General features: G+C 41.9%; 1 protein-coding gene across 2 annotated transcripts in view; it reads right to left on the reverse strand.

Annotated features, from left to right (window-relative positions):
* AMPH (amphiphysin) overlaps window positions 1-24,453 on the reverse strand; it is a gene marked incomplete at its 3' end in the record, with an annotated part of 172,357 nt that overhangs the window by 36,173 nt on the left and 111,731 nt on the right. For both annotated transcript variants that reach the window (XM_081244093.1, XM_081244092.1), the window contains exons 6-11: window positions 19,424-19,531; window positions 17,406-17,491; window positions 12,799-12,874; window positions 11,856-11,938; window positions 8,999-9,137; window positions 7,763-7,891 (exon numbers count right to left, since the gene is read on the reverse strand). In XM_081244093.1, the coding sequence (XP_081100219.1) occupies window positions 7,763-7,891; window positions 8,999-9,137; window positions 11,856-11,938; window positions 12,799-12,874; window positions 17,406-17,491; window positions 19,424-19,531 (621 nt within the window). The remainder of the gene's footprint in view (window positions 1-7,762; window positions 7,892-8,998; window positions 9,138-11,855; window positions 11,939-12,798; window positions 12,875-17,405; window positions 17,492-19,423; window positions 19,532-24,453) is intronic.

A 24,453-nucleotide genomic window follows, 5' to 3' on the forward strand; every position in this document is an offset into this window, starting at 1 on the left:
AGAAATGTAGCCTAAAGCCACCAAGATCCAAGGAATCTCCTTCTCTGCCAGCTCAGAAAACTCAGGTCAAGATTTACAGAGGAACAAGGAGATAAGATGGGCTAAGGCTTGGACCCATTACAGTTATCCACTGCTGCGATGCCCCCTAGGAAGCAAAGATTTAAAAAGTAAGGGGGACTTCCCTGGTGGCACAACGGTTTAGAATCCGCCTGCCACTGCAAGGGACACAGGTTCGAGCCCTGGTCCAGGAAGAGGCCACATGCCACAGAGCAACTAAGCCCATGAGCCACAACTACTGAGCTTGTGCTCTAGAGCCTGCGAGCCACAACTACTGAAGCCCGCGTGCCTACAGCCCATGCTCTGCAACAAGAGAAGCCACCACAATGAGAAGCCCGCACACCTCGACGAAGAGTAGCAACTGCTCGCCACAACTAGAGAAAGCCCGCACGCAGCAACGAAGACCCAAGGCAGCCAAAAATAAATAAATAAATTTTACAAAAAGAAAAAGAAATGAGAGCGGGGGCAGAGCCACAGACATTAGAAAGAATATTAAGGAAATATTATGAACCACTTTATTCCAATACATTTGACAACTTAGATGAAACAGACAAATTTCTTAAGAAACACAAACTCCCAAGGCTTACTCAAAAAGAAATGACTTGAATTGCTCTATATCGATTAAAGGAATTGCATTTACAGTTTAAGACATTTGTCCATTAATAATAATAATAATAGTAATAACAACCCTTCAGGCCCAGATGGCTTCTCTGGTGAATTCTACCACACATTTAAGGAAGAAAAAAATACCAGTCCCATCTAATCTTTCCTGGAAAATTGAAGATGAGGGAATACTTCCCAATTCCTTCTATGAGGCAAGCATTACCCTGGTACTAAAATCAGACAAAGATGTTGTTTTAAAAAAACACCCTGGGGACTAATAAACCTCATGAATGTAGACAGAAAAACTCTAGAAAAATCTTTGGCAAATTGAATAAAAATATGTATACAAGTATAATGCATCATGACCAAATGGAATTTATCTCAGGAATGCATGATTGATTTACCATGTGAAAACCAATGAATATAATTCATCATATTAACAAATTAAAAAAGAAAACTCATATGATCATCTTAATAGTGTAGAGAAAGTACTTGAAAAAATCCACCTCCAGTCCTGTCCAAAACTCTGAACAAGGTAGGTAAAAAAGTCAACTTCCTCAACCTGATAAAGGGTATCTACAAAAACCTACAGCTATCATCATGCTTAATAACAAAAGACTGGACGCTTTTCCCCTAAGATCAAGGCAAGGACAACTTCTTAACCACTTCTTTTCGACATTATACTGGCAGTACTAGACAGTGAAATAAGGCAGGAAAAAGAAATAAAGGGCATCCAAATTAGAAAGGAAGAAATAATACTATCTTTATTCACAGAAGATACAATCACCTATATAGAAAATCCAGTGAAATCTGCAAAAAAGCTAAGGAACTAATATTGAGTTTAACAAGGCTGCAGGATACAGCATCCATATACAAAAATCAGTTATATTTACATATAACAGTATAAAAACTCAGAAACTGAAATTTTTAAAATATGATTTACAGTCACACTAAAAATACGAAATACTTAGGGATAAACCACCCAACAAAAGATGTGAAAAGCTTGTATACTGAATACTACAAAACGCAGCAAAGATAAGTTAAAGATCTTAATAAAGGGAGAGATATACTGTGTTTATGGGTCAGACAACTCAATATTATTAAGATGTCAATGCTCCCCAAATTGATCTACAGAATCAATGCAATTCCAATCATCTGTATTGGGTTGAATACTCTGCCCACCCAGTCCCCTGTAAAATCCACGTCCATCAGAAACCTCTGAATGTGACCTTATTTGGCAATAGGTTCTTTGCAGATGTAATGAAAATAACATGAGGTCATACTGGATTAGGATGGGCCTTAATGCAATAGCTGGTGTCCTTATAAGAAGAGGGAATTCTGGATATAAAGACGCAAAGACAATGCCATGTGAAGATACAAAGCACACAGACACACAGGGAAAGTGCAGTGTGATGACAGAGGCAGAGAGTGGAATGATGGGTCTACACACCAATGAACACCAAGGATTGCCAGCACCCGACAGAAATTAGAGGTGCAAGAAAGAATCCTCCCCCAGAGCCTTTCAGAGGGAACACGGCCCTGCTGACACCTTGATCTTGGACTTCTAGCCGCAGAACTGTGAGAGAATAAATGCCTGTTATTTTAAGCCACGCTATTTGTGGTGCTTTATTACGACAGCCCTAGAAATCTGATACAATGTCCCAAAAGTTTGTAGAAACTTACAAATTGATTCTAAAATTCATATGGAAACTCAAAGAACCTAGAATAGCTGAAACAACTCTGAAAAAGAATAACAAAGTTGAAGGACTAACCCTATCTGGTTTCAAGACAGTATAAAGGGACAGTCATCAAGATAGTGTGGTACTGGCATAAACCTAAGCAAAAAGATCAATGGAAAACCAGTCCAGAAATAGAACTATACACATATGGACAACTAATTGTCCACAAGGGTACAAAAGGCAATTAAGGAGAATAATGCTAGACTTTTCAACTATTGTATATCCATATGTAAAGAAATAAATTTCAACCCATACTGACTGACTCTGGGCTTGAAAAGCACTATTTTTTCCTCTTTCCGATTTTCATCTTATTAATTCTTTCTGTCTTCAAAGAATGTTAACATGTTTACTTTGAAAAAAATATCAACTGAAAGTGGAAGCAGCTGGTCCAGAAATATGCTACATTGAAAAGAAAAGCCAGAGCGGTATTTAAAAGCAGGTTACAGACAACCAGGAAGCCAGTGACGCACATGTAAATAATCGCAGACTGGCCCCATCAGGATTGAGGAGATGAAAAAGGGCTGTCTCGTGAACGTATTTTGCAAGTTGAAAAATCTATTTCAGTTTGATTGGCTAGGAAAAAGAGGATGATTTCACGGACTTAAAATGTAAGATGCAGCCTTAGGCCGGAGAACGGAGATCTAAGAGTAGCAAAGTAAATAGTGCTGACTTGATCCCGACGGTCACACGATTTAAAGGCTGTGCTGATGTCTTGCCTTCCCGCACATCAGGGTGACAGGAGGGCTTGGAGGAACAAGCTGGGCTGTTCAGAAGATAATCCCTTTGGATTAGTAAACAAGAAAGCTATATCAAAGAGAGAAAATATGTGACGTCATTGTCGGGAAAAGATTTAGACCAAATAGTTGGGGTATCTGCTATGAAAAAAATCCCAAAACAAGCCATCTTTTCTTCCTCACTGCTATTTGACAGGAAAATAGGCGAGAAGGGACCCTGCCCCTAGCACTGCCTCTCAAGGGGTCCTCACGCTTTTGAGCACCTTTCTTGGAATTTTTTAGATCACCCTCTGGTTGTGGGAACCAACTACAGCTAGCAGTGCCATCCAAGCAGGACACCCCTGGACCAGGACCTGCATGGGCCCGGCCCCCGTCTTTCCACTTTGGAGCATTCTCCCACCCTAACTCCACAGGGAGGGTCTATCTCATGCCCCAGGAGTCTGGGGCTCATAAACCATCAGGTTGTCCTGGAACTTGGTGGCCAGGCCTGCTGCGAAGAGGCTGGCTGGCAAGCAGACCCTTCCCACTGGCCGGCATTTCACTTACGGGGTCCCGTGAGACTGGCCACCAGGATGCTGCTGGCACGCTCACATCAAGTGACTCAGACTGCTTATATGGAGAGCCCTTGTGCCAAAAAAAGTATTTGCCCAGGACCACAATACCTAAGGAAAGGCCTGGTGGGAGGGGATGGTGAATATCTGAATTAAAGTTAAGTAATCAAGTCAGCATAGAAAGCACTCCAGGACATTTTTTGAAGGAAAAAGGAGACAACCTTGCATGTACACATATATCTATGTGTATTTATACACATGATTGTTTTTTTGGGTCTTGATCTCTGGTAAAAATCTTATTTATTTCCCATATATTTGGTTTCCAGGGACGTAATACCTTTTAAAAATGTTTACCAAAAATCCATTTCCTAAGAATAGAGTATTTTGAGGGGAATGGGAGATTATTTGAGAAGCTCTTATTTAAAGAAAGTACACAGAGATTTTGTTGCAGAACTCCTCAGAGCCCCATACATGCTGATAGGGACTATGAAAAATGCAAAAGGAGATGCAGCCCCCACCCTTCTATGATCAAAGATGCCCTTTTCACAGCATCTCATGGGACAAATGGAAAATGCTGTTTTGAAAGAATAATGCAGGTGCGTGCATGCACACACACACACACACACACAGAGGATTTCTTCCTATTTAAGTTCCTGGGAGTTAAAAACATGGAGGGATGGATTTATCCTTTATCAGGTCCATATTTGTAAACACAGAACCAGAAAAGCCAAGTCAGCCCTGTGGTCTTGATAAGCAGGCATCTCCCTATAAGCAGATAAGGATATTTCCAGAGAAGATTCTGGGAAATATATATTTCCCAAATACACATGCTACATTTAAGGTTTGGGCCATTAGAGGGCTCTGTAGACCTGATGGATTTCTGTTTCCAATCCCAGGACGTTCTCAAGAGAGAATTATCGCTGTGACGAAGCCTGGTGTATGAAACACACAAATCCATCAGAGATGAGGAATATTACATTCATCACATCTTGAGCTTCCAGGTGGGGATAATACAAATGCTTTTCTTCCCCATTATGCAAATGATAAAAATAGCAAACTGGGGGCATAAATCTATTTGTTAAATGTAAAATGACCCATTAAACATTTTGAAAATAGTAAAATAAAATTTATATATAAATATATATATGAATCACTTTGCTGTACGCCAGAAGCTAACACAACATTGTAAATCAACTACACTTCAATAAAGAAAAAATAAGTGAAATTAAATAAAGCTAGATTATATTACTCAATAAGGGAGAAAGCAGGGCTTCCCTGGTGGCACAGTGGTTGAGAGTCCGCCTGCCAATGCAGGGGACATGGGTTCGTGCCCCGGTCCGGGAAGATCCCACATGCTGTGGAGCGGCTGGGCCCGTGAGCCATGGCCGCTGAGCTTGTGCGTCCGGAGCCTGTGCTCCACAACGGGAGAGGCCGCAACAGTGAGAGGCCCGTGTACCGCAAAAAAAAAAAAAAAAAAAAAAAAGGGAGAAAGAGACTGAAATATAAATCCTTGATTCACCCCTGCTCTTACTGTGACATGAGACTCACAGCCATTGAGTCGATGGAAATGCTTCGAGTTATATACTGGGGTCCACCTGCTAGAACCATGTTGCCACTTATATCCAGAAGAAAATGACAGAAAATCCTTTCTGCCTCCTTCCCAGATTAAAAGAAAACAATCTATATGAAGTTGAACCCCCCAAGATGCACCCCCATAATGTCTCTGGGGGTTACTTCTTTCAAAGTCACCTGGCACACTGATGGACGTGACCCAGCCGGTAAGTTATAAACGGTAGACAGACAAAGCTTGATGATTTCAGAGCAGATACAGGCCAAGAAACCATAGCATTGAGTGTGCTGAGTCCAGACAAATGATATTTATATACACATCCAAATTTGAAGAGAAAATGTATTTCTTTAGGTTTCAAACACTGTCATAGATATAAAGCAAAAATAAAAACCTGTTGCAAAGTTCTAAAAAAAAGAAATGATAAAAGGTGCAAACGTGTATTAATATATATTGCAAAATGGGAGATGCTTTTCCTTCCCTTTCCAACAGCCTTGGAGTCGTGCATACAGACTATCCAAGCTGGGGCAAGGGGGCTCCATCAGCTAACTGTGTCACTGCGGTAGCCACAGCTGCTCCGGCCACAGCTGTAGACGTTTCTGCTTTGAAAGGTGCTTCCTCTCCCTCTCCTCTCCCTAACTCTTGGCTTTGCCCATCACTCTCATTCAACAACACCAGCACACGTTAACACTCTTGGAAGGACTTAGGCACCTCTTCTGGCATCTGTAATTTTTAGAAGTGCTTTGATTCTTTTTTTTCTCCCACTGTGAAGGACCCTTATGTGAGCCAGCTAACTGCAAATAAAAAAACATTTTCAAAGAAAAACTCTTCTAAACCCCATCTTTACTTCAGAACCAGTCTATGTGTCACATTTTCTCTACTTCAGTGGCCTCAGCTGCTACATGTCCTCAGCTAAATACACACAGCTTCTAGGTGGCCACATTCTCTATTGATGATGGAATTGAGAGGATGCTCTCGTGGGGTCCAGGTGAAAGCAACTTGAGTAAGGGTATTATCACCCTAAAACACTGTCACTTTTAAACTGATATAGCTAAAACCAGAATGAGCTGTTAGAAATACAAAGGGACAGCACAACTTGGAAATGAAAACTGCTCAAGTTTGGTGCCAGGGCCATGGCGGATGCTGGGTAAGATCATTTGGCTCTAAGACCGCTATCCCTGGTGGCATCTGTGTATCCACAGATATAATTGGTCCACGCACTGATAAAAGTGCAATTCCCCCTCCTCAAAGGAGCTACTAAATCTCATTTCAAGTTCTAATTAGCTTACCAAATTCAGCATCTCATACAAACAACAGGAGAAGGAAAACAACAGCTAAAAGCATCGTGCTGATCCATAAATGCCCTCGAAAGAGATGAGAAATTATGATGTGCCACTGCACTGCTTCTGAGTTTTCATTTTCTGAGCTCCCTGTTTTTAGTACATTATTTCCATTATTATCGACAGGATGCAATTGTAATTGGGATACAATATGTAGTGTTGTTATGGATGTACTCAGTAATTACAATGTTGTGTTTGCACCCCTTGCAAAATGTTAAAATTATTTCTGACCCTGAGAACACCAGGAGGAAATGATATTGGCATGACTTCTCTGGGGACATTCACTCTTAACAAAGAGATGGCTTTGAGGGCATTAGGGGCAACTAAGTCAAGGCTATCCTTGAGGCAATGGGACAACCAAACTGGGACAGGTGTAGGTATAACATTGAGAGTAGCTGTAGGTGGAACACACACATAATCAGGTATCTTAAAAAGCAGGGGGAACGCTGGTGCCAGGTCATGTAAGTGAATACATTTACTCCTGCTAGAGGTCAAAAGACTTAATATTCACCTCTTTGAATTTCATTTTTCTATTCTCTACTGGGAGCAATAAGGAAGAAATGATAAAAGGCACAAACGTGTATTAATATATATTGATATCACCAAGGTGCTGGTGACATAACAGAAAAAGTGGAAGTAACCTGTGACCACCATCAGTGGTTGGTTACATTCATCTGATAGAATACCCCAGTCAAACTTTTTTTTTGGAAAAGACAATATTATGACATGAAAAAATGCTCAGTAAGATGAAGCAGAAAATTCAGGAATACATAACAATACAATCCAAATTCTGTGCTGCAAAACTGATAAAACAAAAAAACTAAAAGAAAAAATAACTAAAAGAAAGTAAACAAAAATGCATCAGCGGTTATGTTAGTGTTATGATTTAAGCGATTATTAAAATTCTTCACTTTACACTTAGTATTTTTCCCAACTTTCTATAGGAAGGATGTACAACTCTTAACAGTGGGAAAAATGAGTCTTTTCAAATACCGCACATCTCCCATTTGGGAACCCTTTAGACACACCAAGTATTGATAAAGCAAACCTGAATGACAACTAAAATTACATTGTTGGCTTGAACATCTGCCACCTTCTTTAGAGATGTGCTCTGAGAGTCCCTCTGCTGTGGTGCTTTAGCGAACATCCCAGCTCTGTATCAGGCACTCACCTGAGAAGGCGTCGTCACACTGATTTCTGGAACAAAGTTGTCCTCGAAGAAACTGATGATGTTCTCCTGCTGCAGCTCCTTTGTTGGGGTGACTTTAGGGAGAGGTGGGACAGGAGGCCCTTTCCTTGTCTAAGAAGCATCACACAAACCAACAGGGGTTAATTCAGGCAAAGATGGCATGGGAGACATGCAGAAGTGTCACGTGAACAGAGCTAGGGGAACAGATTGATTGCTGATTGAAATGTAGGTCTGCTTAGAGAAATAAGCCCACCTGATTCAGGCAAAGAACGCCTGCTTGGGTGGCCCTCAGAGCTCTGGCAACCAGTGGCCCAACGAGAAAAATTCAGGCTATGAGGCTCCATCCACCTCAACCCAAGTGCTATACACAGGGCTGCGGTGCCACGTGTACCTGTGCCTCTCAAGTTAAACTAAGGCAATACCTTCTCTGAAGTCAACTGAAAAAGATTTCTCACTTCAGCAGTGCGTTAGAATTCTAGAACTAACATCCAGCAAGCTTTTCACTGGCGTCAGTGAGACCACCATCAGCAGCATACATCTCACTAGGCACTCCAGTATTTTGGAAAATAAGCGCTTTAGAGATCTATCCATTATTCATATCTTTGTACAACATTCCTTAGTTTCGACCATACACAAGAACGCTTGAACTGGATTGGAGACTTCAAGTTTCCTCATAGGAATTTCATTTTTGCCAGAAGCAGGGAAGGTAAGGGTGGCCATTTTCCCCTGTATTTATCTTTGCTCGGCCCTTTCTGTTTCTTTCAAACACTTGTTCCATCATTTTTGTTGAGCGCATGCGCAATATACCGTGGGTGATGCAAAAAACGTGAAATGACATACACGTCATGGCCTTTCTTGTTCCAGATGTTACCTAAAGCACTGACAGGAAGGAGGCTTCATGGAAAAGGTAGGATTCGACAGAACCTTAAAGGACAGGATTCTGAGAAAAGGAAAGCATGCGAGCCTGAGGAAGCTGAGGTTGTGGAACGACGTCTCAACACACTCAAGCAGAGGGTATGTGAGGAAACATAAAAATCCAAGTAAGCAAAGGAAGCTGATTCCTTGGTGACGATCACAATGCCCAAGGCTCCCACCTCAAAACCTGCCCGACTGGAAACTCTTGTCAATGTCCCCGCCCCATAGAATTATCCCAGGTGTGGCCAACTGAGCACCAGTTTTCCCAGTCCCCCTAATATTATACATGCGATCTCTTCCTACCTGCGAGGGTGACCGAGGCCGGGCTGGTGCAGGAGATGCAGGTGCCAGCGTGTGATTGGGACTCACTGTCGGGCTCGGGATGGGTGAAGGCTCCTCGGGCGGCGAAGGCGTCTTTGCAATGCGGAGAGGGCCCGAGTCGCTGGATGAACAGAGAGAGTAAGCAGGGCTCCTTCTAAGGAACAGAACTTCTTTCTCAGGGGCCCTCCTTCCCACAGAAAAACGGAGGCGTTCCAGGTACTGCTGGTTACCTACTCCCTTTTCCTGTTAATTCTGGTTCTTAGCAACGGTGATGTGGTAACTGGTACTATTTATGGTCCCCTGTGTGCCAGATCCCGTTCATATATTATCTCTAATCGTCACAAGACTCATGCATGTTTGTCCCCACTTTACAGGTAAGTAAAGTAAGGCACGGAGAGGATAAAGATCCCTGAAGTCACTGGGCAATTTAGTGGATCTGAATTTTGGCCTTGGTACTGCGAACCCCCGTTCTTTCCACTGGGCCAGACAAGGATCTTCCAAACATAAGCTGAATTAATTGAACTAATTTTACTTTTGATTTATAGGAGAATCTTGCTATGGCATAATCTACAGCAAAACCTACCCCCCAAATGATTAAGGGGGTATTAAAAAGCATCCTTAGGATAGCACTCATTAAGATTTTGTAGAAGTGCCTTCTGATGACATTTAGAAATTAATTCATTATTTCTCCTTCTACACCTTATGGCACAGTGACTTAACTCAGACAGCTTGAAACTGCAAATATATTATGTGATGGATGAGAGTCTGTACTGTTTCCTGAGAGCCCACTACATGCCTGGCACCAGGCCAGATGCTTGTCATCAGCCCAAATGCAACGGCTAAGACACCACTCGGGATACAGCCTACTCTAAGAATTTCTAAACGCTACAGATTGAGGGAACAAGGTCTGCACCCCCAAATAATTGAGCAGGTACACAGCAGCAGGGTCTACGTAGTCAAGGGGCTGAGGGAATAGGTCCCGTGGACAAGACGCGGACACACGCATGATTGGGGCCATGCCAGCAATCATGGCCTCTGCTGGGAAGCACAGCCCCCAAATCTATGCCAAATGGAGACCCCGCTGAGCTCACTCACCACCTTGTTCTGCGGAGGAACATGGAAAAAAAATGAAGAACATTTGTCAAGTGGTCGGGGCCCCGCTTTTTCTTCATCGTATCTGATTCAGCAACATTGCAACTTCCAGATGCCGCTGTCCCTTTCCTCTCTGTGTAAGGCAACAACCTTTTCCCATGCACCGCATCTCTAAATCACCCAAATGTCCCTGTGATATTCTTATTACAATCCTTTCTTGGTTTCTAACCTCTTATTGAAATAATTGTATTGGAAACAGCAGCTCTATCCCTTTCCTGTATTCTTTTAGGCAACATTCTTTCCCTTAGACAAAGAAAATATACTTAATGCTCACTTAGAATAGCAGCCAGAGTAGGGACTACAAGTACAGCTAGACCAAGGAGCATCAAATAAGAAAATTACTTATTTCTGGGAAGTTCCAAACACTAATATATGGAGGTGGATATATGGAGGTGGTGGTGCCTGTGTATGCATACGTGTGTTTTTATAAATGCGTGTGTATTATGTATACATTGACTGATGTTAAAATCGCAAATACAGAATGTCAGGACTGCATATTACCTTAGAAGCTGTTTAGTTCAATAGCACATTTTTATTTCTGTTGATTAAAAAAAGAGCTCCTAAACCAGAGAGGTTATTGAACTTACTCAAGGAAGGCACAGCAAATTAACTGCAGAGTCAGAAACTTGAAAGCCGAGTCTTCTGACTTCCAACCCAAGCCTCACTAGCCTGCACTACTTGAGTACATAATGTCTGAGAAGGATGGATAAAAGGGATTCCCAAATCACAGGAGAAAGCTGCTGTGAATCCAAACCCTGGCAATGTAGACCATTTACTTACGGATCACTGAGCCTTTGGTGTAACTGACTGGTGTACTCAAAATAAAACCAAACCAACGTTCAACAAAACCGAAACAACGCAGTGCTTGCAAGGTCAAGTTAGGAGGTAAGATGATGGTGAGGTCTCACCTACTTCCTTTCTCCTTTCCCAATATGGATTCATTAAAGGTATAAGCACCAATAATAAGTATCAGGACTAACTGTTGTGAGTTTGGGGAATTGCCTTCTTCTCCAAATAAAGTAACAAGTGCAAAACTAGAAATTATATGTAAGGGACGTCCCTGGTGGCATAATGGTTAAGAATCCGCCTGTCAATGCAGGGGACACGGGTTCAAGCCCTGGTCCGGGAAGATCCCACATGCCACGGAGCAGCTGGGCCCGTGAGCCACAACTACTGACCCTGAGCTCTAGAGCCCGGAAGCCACAACTACTGAGCCCACGTGCCACAACTACTGAAGCCCGCGCACCTAGAGCCCGTGCTCCACAACAAGAGAAGCCCGCGCACTGCAATGAAGAGTAGCCCCCGCTTGCCACAACTAGAGAAAAGCCGGCGCACAGCAACGAAGACCCAACGCAGCCAAAAATAAATAAATAAAAATAAATAAATTTCTTAAAAAAAAAGAAATTATCTGTAAAAAGCTGACACCACTGCTGGAAAGCAGAGAGAGGTAGATATCAACTCTATTGTGACAATGACAAAAGTCCATGGAGATACATCTGAAGGCTAAAAGTCAATGTAAATGCACAGAACTAAGGCTGGTGTCAGTCTCCAGATGGAAAGGCTCCTTGGTTTTAGATCTTTGGAGGATGAGTAAAAGACCATAGGCTGGTACAGACTGCAGAATTTGCAACAATCCTTGCTTTAAAGGTGTACAGACATGAACTTGGCTCTGATGAACATGGCCTACCTGGGAGCTCCTTGAATGGTGAAGGCCTTGTCAGCGTGCTGGTCACCCAATTTCGTCATCACTTCATATAGTTTGTGGCAAAGCTAAGGGGACAGAGGCCACTGCTGTAAGTCATTCTGGTGCAAATTCAGGCTACTGTCCCCAGAAAGGAACTGTTTATTGAAAAACTAAGAATCTTATGATAGTATGGATGGTCCCAGGATAATTTAACCTCTGAATAGGGTTCAACTTAAAATTCATGTCAAAACTGTCAGGCCGGGCCTCCCTGGTGGCGCAGTGGTTGAGAGTCCGCCTGCTGATGCAGGGGATACGGGTTCGTGCCCCAGTCCGGGAGGATCCCATATGCTGCGGAGCGGCTGGGCCCGTGAGCCATGGCCGCTGAGCCTGCGCATCCGGAGCCTGTGCTCCGCAACGGGAGAGGCCACAACGGTGAGAGGCCCGCGTACCGCAAAAAAAAAAAAAAAAACTGTCAGGCCACAAACACAAATAAACTAATATATATACAAACCAGAGCAGGAAAACTTATTGTTTACACTGATTCCATTAGAGATAAAGTCATACAACCTCCCTGCTGAGCTAAGAAAATATTAGTCAATGACAGAGCTGCTGACTATGTGAATATCTGGAGACCAATTTCTCCTGAGCCTAAAGACTTGGAAATCCAACTTTAAAAATTGACTGAAAGAAAAAAAAAAAGACTGTAAGACTGTAACAAGCAGGCAGCGATTCATCAAAGCGCAAACTAAAATCTTTACCAGATACACAGAACTGTGTGGTCACTACAAAAAAAATGTAGAAATATTATTGAGAGTCATGACACACTATTAAAAGAAACATGAAAGAGAGTGAATTCTTTGCATAATGCTGTGCCATTTCATTTGCTTCCAGAACAAACATTCATTTACTTTATATTCCATAAGGAAAAATAATCTTCATTACTCACCACCGCAATTTCCTTATGAAACTTGGCCTCTAGGCTAGAGACATTTTTGAAAGTATTGACATAAAATCCAACTCGTCTACCACGTGGAGATACAAAGAGGCAAGAAGAGATGGGAAAGACCGGTCAGCAAAACTGTATTTTCAATGGCAACGACATACATTAAAAACAGATTTTCTTTACAAACTTTTGAATAACGTTGGATTAAATAAAAATACCTAACCCAAAGCAGGCCCAACCTTTCCTGATTTGTTAATGAACAAAAACGGCTTCTTTTGGTATACAGCACAACCTTTCCTAGAGTGTTGGTAATAACCCCAAGAAATGGTTCTCACACTTCAATGTGCACCAGGATCACTTGGCGGTTTGTTTCTGATTCAGTAGGTCTGAGGTGGGGACCGAGAATTTGAATTTCTAACAAGCTCTAGGTAATACTGATGCTGCTGGCTCAGAGATAACACTTTTGGAACCACTGCCCTAAGCATTTGTATTTTAGATTTGTATCTTGTAAAAGTTTTCAGATAGAGAAGTTTATTAATTTTTACAAAATATAAATGGTCTAGTTTTGGTGTCATATATTTGGATTCTGAAATTTGTTTGATAGAGAGAATTAAAAAACCTACACATTAATTACAATTTGTCAGCTAAAGTGAGAGTGTACTTTCATTGAACAAATAAAAACACAAGCTATTCATTCGCAATACCTCAAACACATTTGTGAAGTAAAGTCATGGTGGGGGGCTTCTGTGAAATGAGCAAGGTCCCCTCGGTCTTCATTTTTAGGTCCCTAATAGTTACTAAGCACACCCGTCAGCCCAGTGGATTCAACCCAGTATCCCCAGTATAAGTTCCCTCTGCTCTAAATGAGGGCACTTTGGACTCTATATTTAATTCAGTCCTTCTGACTCCATCTGAGTAAATCACTACTTTGATTTAATTCATGTTCTTTTTTCAGTGACAGTCTCAAAAAGCATCCCAGAATCCTGATTGGTTAATTAGATTCCAAATGCCAATCAAGAGCAAGAAAGGACCAGAAATACTAAATAGGTCTAATATATGGAATAAACATATATTCAGGGAGTTTATAATAAGAATACTTATTGGGGAATAAGAATGTGCCCATACACAGTAGGCACCCCTCTTATTTAAACAAAGAGTTGAAAGGCTAGAGAAAAGGGGGCTTCTAGTGGCTTAGCTGTGCCTTGTGGTGAGTCAAATGCCAATAAAAGCCAATAAAAAGAAGAGCCTTCTAAGCACTTTCTTATATTCCCTCACTTAACCCTCATAACAACCGCCTAGGCAGTGATTCTCATTTTATATCCAAAAAAACTGAGGCACAAGAGTTTTACTGTCCCAGGCCATGCAGTTAATAAGTAGATAACCAGTATTTGGTTGCAAAAGGAGGAAAACGCAATAGAAAAGTATGGAATGTTTGCCAAGAAATTCTGCTGAAGCGTGAATGTTGTTATTTCCATGCTTTCTCATGAATTATGTGGTTTGGAATTTTAATAAAATAAAAGCTAGAAGTTCAATTTAGAGGTTCGGAAATGAAACAATAGTTGAGTGCTAAAATCCATTCTACCAATAAGACTTATTTCTTCTATGGCTTAACCTGTACCTTAGATTCCTACCATATTTCACTTAATCTTTTTTTTTCTTTATAAGATCAGTTTATTTGGGTTTTCTTCATCTTTTTTTTCAACTTCATTAAGGTCTAACCGATAAATAAAATTGTATGATATTTAAAGCGACATGATGGTGACCTGATATATACATTGTGAAAGGATTCCCCCAACTAGTTAATGAACACACCCATCACCTCACATATTTATCTTTTTCTTGTAGAACATTTAAGTTCTATTAGCAAATTTCAATTATATAACACAGTGTTATCAACTACAGTCACCATATTTTACATTAGGTCCTCAGTCCTTATTTATTAGAGCTGAAAGTTTGTACCTTTTACCAACCTCTCCCTACTTCCCCCACCGCCAGCACCTGGCAACCACTTTTCTACACGGTTGCTATGAGTTTGCCCTTTTTTAAAAAAGATACCACATATAAGCGATACCATGCAGTATAACCTCACACCTATTAGAATGGGTATCATCAGAATGACAAGAGAAAACAAAGGTTGGCAAGGATGTGGAGAAAACGGAGCCCTTGTGCACTGTTGGTGGGAATGTAAATTGGTACAGCTGCTATGGAAAACAGCATGGAGTTTCCTCAAAAAATTAAAAATAGAACTATCATACAATCCAGCAATTCCACTTCTGGATATATATACATGAGGGAATGGAGACAGAATCTCAAAGAGGTATCTGCACTTCCATGTTCATTGCAGCGTTATTCACAATAGCCAAGATATAGAAACAATCCGAGTGTCCATCAACTGATGAATGGATAAAGAAGATGGGATATATAGATACAATGAAACATTATTCAGCCATGAGAAAAAAGGAAATCCTGTCATTTGTGACAAGACGTATAGACCTTGAGGGTATTATGCTAAGTGAAATAAGGCAGACAGAGAAAAACAAATGAATGTTTCGCTCAATCTTAATATTCTTTATCTACAGTGATCATGTGGCCCTGAATTCACCTACTTTTTCTTTTAATTGATTTGAAGTATAGTTGACCCTTGAACAACACAGGTTTGAACTGTGCACATCCACTTACACATGGATTTTTTCAATAAAGATAGTACCTGTATTTTCATTTGACAGATCTTTAACTAAGTGTAGGGGAAAGCTTGTGTTCGATAAGAGATCATAATATGTGGAGTCAAAAGAACTAGGGTTTGAGTTCTGATTCTAGCTGAACTGTTTCAGTTTCCTGCCCTTGGATGAGTCATTTATCAATTCTTTTGTTTTTGAGGCAGTGCTAGCAGTACTCGGGTTTTAGACTGTATGGGGGTCAGCAACCCTGTGTTGTTCAAGAGTCAACTGTAGGGCTTCCCTGGTGCTGCAGTGGTTGAGAGTCCGCCTGCCGATGCAGGGGACGCGGGTTCGTGCCCCGGTCCGGGAAAATCCCACATGCCGCGGAGCGGCTGGGCCCGTGAGCCATGGCCACTGAGCCTGTGCGTCCGAAGCCTGTGCTCTGCAACGGGAGAAGCCACAGCAGTGAGAGGCCCGCGTACCAGGGAAAAAAAAAAAAAAAGAGACTATAAGACATTACCATTTCCCCAAAGGACTTGTCTGAGGCATCCTCAGGTCCCTCCTGGCAGCTGTCAAGGCCAACTTAATTTCTTTATTAAGATGTTTCTTTGTTCTCAGAAATGGTGGAAAGGATTAAAAGCTCAGTTTACCGCAGTCCCAGCTTGCCAGCCAGGACGCTCACACCTCAGCACTGCCCTGAGGGAAGCCTGTCCCCCCTGGGAGCTGGTCACTGTTTCCCCCAGAGCCCCCTACAATGGAAGAAGAATACTCTGCCTGTAAGTCTGTTTCTGTTTCATAGATAGGTTCATTTGTGCCATATTTTAGATTCCACATATAAGTGATATCATATGGGATTTGTCTTTCTCTTTCTGACTTAACCTCACTTATGATCATGTCTAGTTGCATCCATGTTGCTGCAAATGGCATTATTTTGTTCTTTTTTATGGCTGAGTAGTATTCCATTGTATATACGTACCATATCTTCTTTATTCATTCATCCGTCAATGGACATTTAGGTTGCTTCCATGTTTTGGCTATTGTGAATAGTGCTGTTATGAATATAGGGGTGCATATATCTTTTTGAATTAGAGTTTTCATCTTTTTTGGATATATGCCCAGGAGTAGGATTGCTGGATCATATGGTAATTCTATTTTTAGTTTTCTGAGGAACCTCCATACTGTTTTCCATAGTGGCTGCACCAATTTACAGTCTCACCAACAGTGTACTAAGGTTCCTTTTTCTCCATATCCTCGCCAAGATTTAGGATTTGACTTAAAGCAGTGTTGCATGACAAGCACAGTTCTGTTTATTCAGGGTGGTAGCATGGGGCTGCTGATGGGAATTGAGAGATATAAGGCCCCACTTCACCCAACAACTTCTTGTTCAACCACTGAGTGGGAAAACTGCACTTAATGGCATGAGAAATGCAGAATACCTATAAATAAGAAGAATATTTAACATCTAAAATAGGAATGAAGTTTGGGTTAACAGGTAAGGGCTGAAAGTAGAGGCTTCGTATCAAAGACAGAAGACTAGATGAGCTATTGGAATAAAGGAAGTTCTTCCAAAAGCTAAAAGAGTATCCGTGTAAATTTCAAGGTTAAGGACAGTTCTCCTAATGCTGCTTAGTTGAGATTTGGGTCTCCACCTAAGAAATATATCAAGGTCTAAAACTGTGCCATCCAATGTAGTAGCTGCTAGCTACGTTAGGTTATTTAAATTTAAAAGAGTTAAAGAGAAATCCTTTTAATTTAAAGTTCAGTTCCCCGGTCACACTAGCCATATTCCAAGTGCTCAACAGCTAGCCACGTGTGGCAGGTAGCTACCATATCAGAAATTATAGATTACTGAACACTTCTATTGCACAGTGCTGAAGCATCACACAGAATAAGACAAGATAAGGAATATTCTCTGTTCGTGAACTTCTATAACTTGTACAGAAACATCTTTACCTTGACCATAACGATGGTAACTCTTCTTGTAAGTCAACGTTAAACTCTTCAAACACTTTCTGTGCTTTCTGAAATTCCTCTTCTGCCTAGAAGTGACACATAACATGATTACACTAAAAAATATCACATAGACACAAGCCATTTCTAGACACAACATCGCTTAATATAAAATAGGAGTAGCTTTATGGCATCCGGGAAACATTTTGGGAAGGAGAGAATCTGGTAAAAATCCACAAGATTTGTTTCAATAAAAGTGAAATACTGGGGACTTCCCTGGTGGCACAGTGGTAAAGAATCCACCTGCCAATGCAGAGGACACGGGTTTGATCCCTGGCCCGGGAAGATCCCACATGCTGCGGAGCAACTAAGCCCGTGTGCCACAACTACTGAGCCTGTGTTGTAGAGCCCGCGAGCCACAACTACTGAGCCTGTGCTCTAGAGCCCATGAGCCACAAATACTGAGCCCACGTGCCACAGCTACTGAAGCCTGAGTGCCCAGAGTCCGTGCTCTGCAACAAGAGAAGCCACCACAATGAGAAGCCCACGCACTGCAACAAAGAGTAGCCCCTGCTCGCCGCAACTAGAGAAAGCCCGCGTGTAGCAACGAAGACCCAACGCAGCCAAAAATAAATAAATTAATTAATTTTCAAAAAAGTGAAATACTGAATCTTATTTTAAAAGGAAAACGTGATTGATTACCATGGTTGCTCTTGCATCTCTTACAGAGTCATTCACTCTACAAAAATGCATTAACAGCCTGTCACATACACTGCTCTGCTCGGGATACTGGACACGGATGCTTCTCCAAGAAATGCCCCGTCTAGTGGGAAGTCTAAGTAATTACACTACAAGAAAGGGCTTATAAGCTGCTACGGAGCATGCTATTAAGGAAGATGGTGCAAGGAATAGAGAAGGTTCCATAGGGCAGGTGATGTTTTAACTTGATATCAAATCTTGAAGAATGAGCAAATGTTTGCTAACAAAGGGAGTGGAGAATGGACTGCAATACATAAAAGGTGGAGTTGCTGGAGCTGGGATGCTAGTCACTAGCCATGTGGACTTATCAGACTGCTCCACCTCTGTGCACGTCAAATCCGTACCATGGACATAGCAATGCCCACCTCACAGGTGTTGTGAGTATTAAAGAAAGAGGATGTAAATGAAGTGTTGAACGTGGTGCCTGGCACCTCAGGGGCCTCGCGTGAAGGGCGGCTCTTATCACAGCTGCTCAGCAGCTGGTACTGTAGGTCACGGAGGCTCCAGCTTAGGACATGTGTAGAGGAAGGAAAGGAGGGGAAAGAAGACTTGAAAGCTGACAAGGATGGAGAGGGTGAGTCAGAACCAAAGTGCGAAGGTCGCATGGGCCATGGTAAGGAATTTGGAATTTTTTTTTCTACAGGCAATGGGAGCCATTAAAAGACTTAAGCAGGGGAGAAGCTCTATCTAGATAGGTGCTGCAGAAAGGCCATCCAGGCAGCTGTGTGTGTGCAGGTGGGGGAAGGCAAGACTGGATGCCAAGTGAGAGGTCAGCAGGTGTCTCCAGTGAGTTGTCAGCCAATGACTGACATACATGGTAAAAGCTCCGGAAATGGGTCTTCTAAAAGAAAAAGAATGCCATGCAATTGTAGTACACATCTGTACTCTCAAGCACAATTTCTGTCTGAGAATTTCACACTCGATTTCCTAGTTGAATCTGCATTCTGGCATCAAGTCTGGAGCACGACCACAGAAAGAATGTAAGGACGCGTTACTTTCTTTGATCAGATAGTACTGTTGGGGGCAAACGTTTATTATGATGAAAATGTGAGTCAGTGTCACCTGTGTGAACGCTACTATGACCTGAAAACCCTTAATGTTACTTAAAAATTATGAACAGCAGCCCACAAGCACCGTACTTCCGTTTCAATTCTGCCCTGATTCCAATCTCCATGAGAAAGGAAAGATTTCATTTTCCAAAGCAAAGTTGCTACAGGTCACAGAACATGGAGGGTGGTGACAACAGTGGGATAGGTCCCTACCTTAGTGATGCGACTCTCATCCTTCCTCTTGGAGCTCTGCAAAGCTTCCAGATGGTGGCGGGCACTGTCATAGTCCACCAGCTTCCTGCTGCGCTTTGCAATGCGGTTCTGCCAACAGGGAAACATATGCACTAAGAAAGAGACGTGGTCACAGACTCTCTTCTTGACTGCCAAAATGCCTTCCTTGTTGGCAGTAGCTGAGGACCTTGACCGGAGATCGAGGTGAACCAGAATTTCACTAGACAAATGATCCCTGGAAAACAGACTACAGCCTCCGCTCCTTTGTGTGAAAACCATTAGGTAAAGGCTTCCTTTCCAAAAATTAGGACAATCATGAGGAGGTGAAGGCAGAATTTGCAGTCAAAGACCAGAGAAATTCCAGAACTGGTTGAGGGAAGCACATAAATCTGTACTCTCTGTTAGTCTCTATTCTAGATCTTTAAATGTTCCATTTTGAAGACAGTACAAGACTCTATTAGGATTTGGTTTTATAATTCTAATAGCACTCACACTAACAGCAGTTCTATAAATCAGATTTACTTCCTAAGAAACCCTTTTTCCTAGAAGTGTTTGTCAATCCTTTTGTTCATTCAAATTATCTGAGGAGATTTAAAAATATATTGATTTCTAGAGACTTTTGTTTCCAGTTAGGATCCAGGGAGCTGCAAAGAATGTTACTGCCACACTAGCAAGAAAAAAATCTGGATAATTTATAAAAGCATAAATTGTCTTGATTGTATCACAGACATGAAGTCACAAGGCAATAAAGGAATCTCAATTCCAAAGAGGGATGAGTCTCTTCAAGGAGAGATGAGACATACCAACTCTTTCACCTTTGGCAGGTAAAAGCTGTGGCCACCATACAAGTGGACAAGAGTAGTCAGCTAAAATTTTAACACATTGTTTAAGGTCTATCGTGGGCTAACGTGTCAGTTTGGAATAGCTGGGTGTCCAAGACACAAAGGGAAGTTGCACTTATGGGCAAGCTCTTTCCTTGGGCCTCTATTGGATGCTATGAGAAAGTCTGGGGACAAGACACTCCCTTGCAGTGCAAGTGAGAATGAGATGATCTCTGATGGCTATGGGGGTAGAAATACAAAGCCCTGCCCATTCCCTTGGACATTTTTCTCTTTACAAAGCAAAAGCCTTAAGCCACTTGAGGAAGAAACAACAGATCCTCTGGTCCACAGAGACCAGGCAGAGATCCACTGATTCTGGGGGGAAGGTAGAAGCAAAATCAATCTGGCCCCAGTGATGGATAGGAATCCCTTGGGCCGCTAGATATATTCAAAAATAATTGTAACACGCAGAAGAGTGGGAGAAAATAAAACCCACTTGGGGAGGAACATAAAACCCTCTTGGGCCCAAGATCTGATTCCTACAACAAGAAGAGGTCTGATCCCACTTGGACAGGGTCAGGAAACTCCTATTCAAGCTCAACCACAGATACAAGGCCGACTTTGCCTAAGACAGGCGAGGAAAGTATAGCATAAAACAGCCTTGCCTCCACTCCAAGCCCAGCACTGAATAACAAGAGACAGCTGCCTACCATTGGAGAAGGGACAAGTGTATGGAGAGAGACCCCCCTCTGAAACACTGGCACACAAGGACACCTGAAATCTGAGGGGGAGCAGGAACACTGAGAAAAACTCTCTGGCATCCAAGGGCCCAACCAATGTGGGTCAAAGTAGAGGCAAAAACTAGACTTCAACCCAAGAGTATGAAAATGTTATAGATGTTAGACTATACGTGCAAGGTATGAGCAGCCCAATTCCAGAGGAATTTGAAAGCGACAGTGCACTGAAATAACAATAGCAACAACAAAACACAAATCCAGCTCAAGCTGCAAGCAGATTAATTTGAACTCTAACACTACTGGCTTGACAAAAAGGCATGCTCGTTTCCAGGCATAAATATTACTCCAGTCTTCACTATTCTACACACGATGTCTGGCATTCAATCAAAATTTTGAAACACACACATTAAAAAAAGAAAAACGGCCCATGAGAAAAGACAGAGCAAGCAACAGAACCAGACTCAGACATGACCCAAATGTTGGAAGTATTAGTAACTTTTTGGGGGGACTGCACCCATGCAGCATGTGGACTCTTAGCTCCCCAACCAGGGATTGAACCTGTGCCCCCTGCAGTGGAAGTACAGAGTCTTAACCACTGGACTGCCAGAGAAGTCCCCAGTCAGTAATTTTCAAATAACTATGACTAACATTTTAAAGTATCTAGCTGGAAAAGGTAGACAAAATACATAAACAGATAGGGAATTTCAACAGATACATGGAAATTTAGCTAAATGGAAATCAAATGGAAATGATACAATTTATCAGAGAGGAGAAATTTCTTCATTAGACTTAAAACAGCTGAGGAAAGAAACAGTACAGTTCAAGATAAATGAAATGAAGAGAAATTTTTCTCATTAAAACACAAAGAGAGGGACTTCCCTGGTGGCACAGTGGTTAAGAATCTGCCTGCCAATGCAGGGGACACGTGTTCGAGCCCTGGTCTGGGAGGATCCCACATGCTGTGGAGCAACTAAGCCTGTGTGCCACAACTACTGAGCCTGTGCTCTAGAGCCCACGAGCCACAACTACTGATGCTGCATGCCACAACTACTGAAGCCTGCACACCTAGAGCCCGTGCTCCACAACAAGAGAAGCGACCGCAATGAGAAGCCCATGCACCACAACGAAGAGTAGCCCCCGCCTGCCGCAACTAGAGAAAGCCCACACCCAGCAGTGAAGACCCAATGAAGCCAAAAATAAAAATTCATTAATTAATTTTAAAAAATCACTAAAGAAACCCCCACAAAGTTTTAAAAAAAACAGAATCAAGCATACAAGACCTATAATACAATATCAAATATCAAACAGTCTAACATCGTGTAACTGGAGTCTCAAAGACAGGAGAGGGAGAGGCAGGGAAATATTTGAAGTGATAATGGCTGAGAATTTTATAAAATAAGGAAGACATCAGAAGAGTACACATCCAAGAAATTCATAGAATCCCAAGAGGGATAAATACCAAACAAGACACAGACAGCTACACCAAAACCAAACTGCTTAAAATCAAGAATAAAGAAAAAAAAATAAGTACAAAGGTAAGAATTACAGAAGACTAGTCTTCAGAAACTGTGCAAGCCAGAATACAATGGAGTAGCATCTCTTAAGCACTGAAAAATAAAAACCCAAGAGAGATTTTTAGAATTCTATTCCCAGTGAAAACACCTTCCAAAAGTAAAGGTGAAATACACGTTTTTTAAAAGACAAACAAAAGGTGGGGGAACTCACTGCCATATAAGAATTTTAATACCAACAGGAGCTGTACAAAGAAATGAGTACCAGAAATGGTAAAACTTAAGGTAAATAGACAAGATTTTGGTTTTTTACTTTGAATTGCTTGAAAAGGTCACTGAACTAGAGAAAAGCAGAAACAACAGATCATGGGCTTTATAACCTATGTATAGGGAAAATATATGACAATAATAGCACAAGGGAAGGGAGGGAAGAGCTGGAAATATACTGCTATAAGGTTCTTAGACTGTACATAAAGCGCTGCAACGTTATTTGAAGTTGGACGTGATAAGTTAAAGATGCACATTGCAAACTGTAGGGCAACCACTAAAAATTAAGTTAAGGAGGAACAGCTAATAAGCAAATAGTGTAAAAAATACTGATTTTTGAGCCCCAGACTAAGAGATTCTGATTTAGTTAGTCTGAGGCAAAGTCCAGGCATCTGTCCTTTTTTTAAAAATCCCCAGTGGTCTAGTTGTGCCCAGCTAGTCTAATACTGAGAACTGCAGAAGAGGATCCTTAAAAAACTTTAAATTTCATATGGTAGGAAGAAGAAAAACAACAACAATATAAATGTGTATTGTTTACAAAACAAAGTCCTCCGGATCCTCACAGCAATGCCCAGTATGGGTGTGTCAGGGATTTTCCCATTTTACAGGTAGGGAATTTGAAGTTGCATGAGATTAACCTCTAACTTGTCCAGAATTACTCAGAAAGCCTGTGGCGAAAGATGAATTAGGTATCAGCCCCGGGACCAGGGCCAAGAGTAGGGTGACTCCAGTGAGACACCTAGGGCACAATGTTTAAGGAGGCTCTCCCTCTTGGGGTAATGTTAGTGCAGGGTCAGCAGTCCTTATATTTTGAACCCTCGTGCCCCCACTTGTCTCACTCACTCCCTGCCCCTGATGCTTGGTTAGTGCTCTTTCCAGCACTGCCCAGGTGTCTCTGACAGACTGTCATCCAGCTGCCATCTGTCACTCTGTGCTACTCCTCTACATCCACTTCAGGGGTGACGACAGGTGGGGCGGGGCAGTTACTCTCATTTAGCTGCTTCCAAATCCCTTTCACTTTACGCTCTGCACCGACCACTTCCGACTGGTGTCAGCGGAAGGATGGCTGACATACCACGTTCACTCAAAATATGCGATGGGTCAAACCATAATTCAAAAAAGAGTCATGCACCAAAATGTTCATTGCAGCTCTATTTACAATAGCCCGGAGATGGAAACAACCTAAGTGTCCATCATCGGATGAATGGATAAAGAAGATGTGGCACATATATACAATGGAATAGTACTCAGCCATAAAAAGAAATGAAATTGAGCTATTTGTAATGAGGTGGATGGACCTAGAGTCTGTCCTACAGAGTGAAGTAAGTCAGAAAGAGAAAAACAAATACCGTATGCTAACACATATATATGGAATCTAAGAAAAAAAATTTCATGAAGAACCTAGGGGTAAGACAGGAATAAAGACAGAGACCTACTAGAGCATGGACTTGAGGATATGGGGAGGGGGAAGGGTAAGCTGTGACAAAGTGAGAGAGTGGCATGGACATATATACAGTACCAAACTAAGGTAGATAGCTAGTGGGAAGCAGGCACATAGCACAGGGAGATCAGCTCGGTGCTTTGTGACCACCTAGAGGGGTGGGATAGGGAGGGTGGGAGGGAGGGAGACGCAAGAGGGAAGAGATATAGGAACATATGTATAAGTATAGCTGATT

This window comes from Mesoplodon bidens (assembly GCF_964165515.1).
Source record: "Mesoplodon bidens genome assembly, chromosome: 9".
NCBI lineage: Eukaryota > Metazoa > Chordata > Mammalia > Artiodactyla > Ziphiidae > Mesoplodon > Mesoplodon bidens.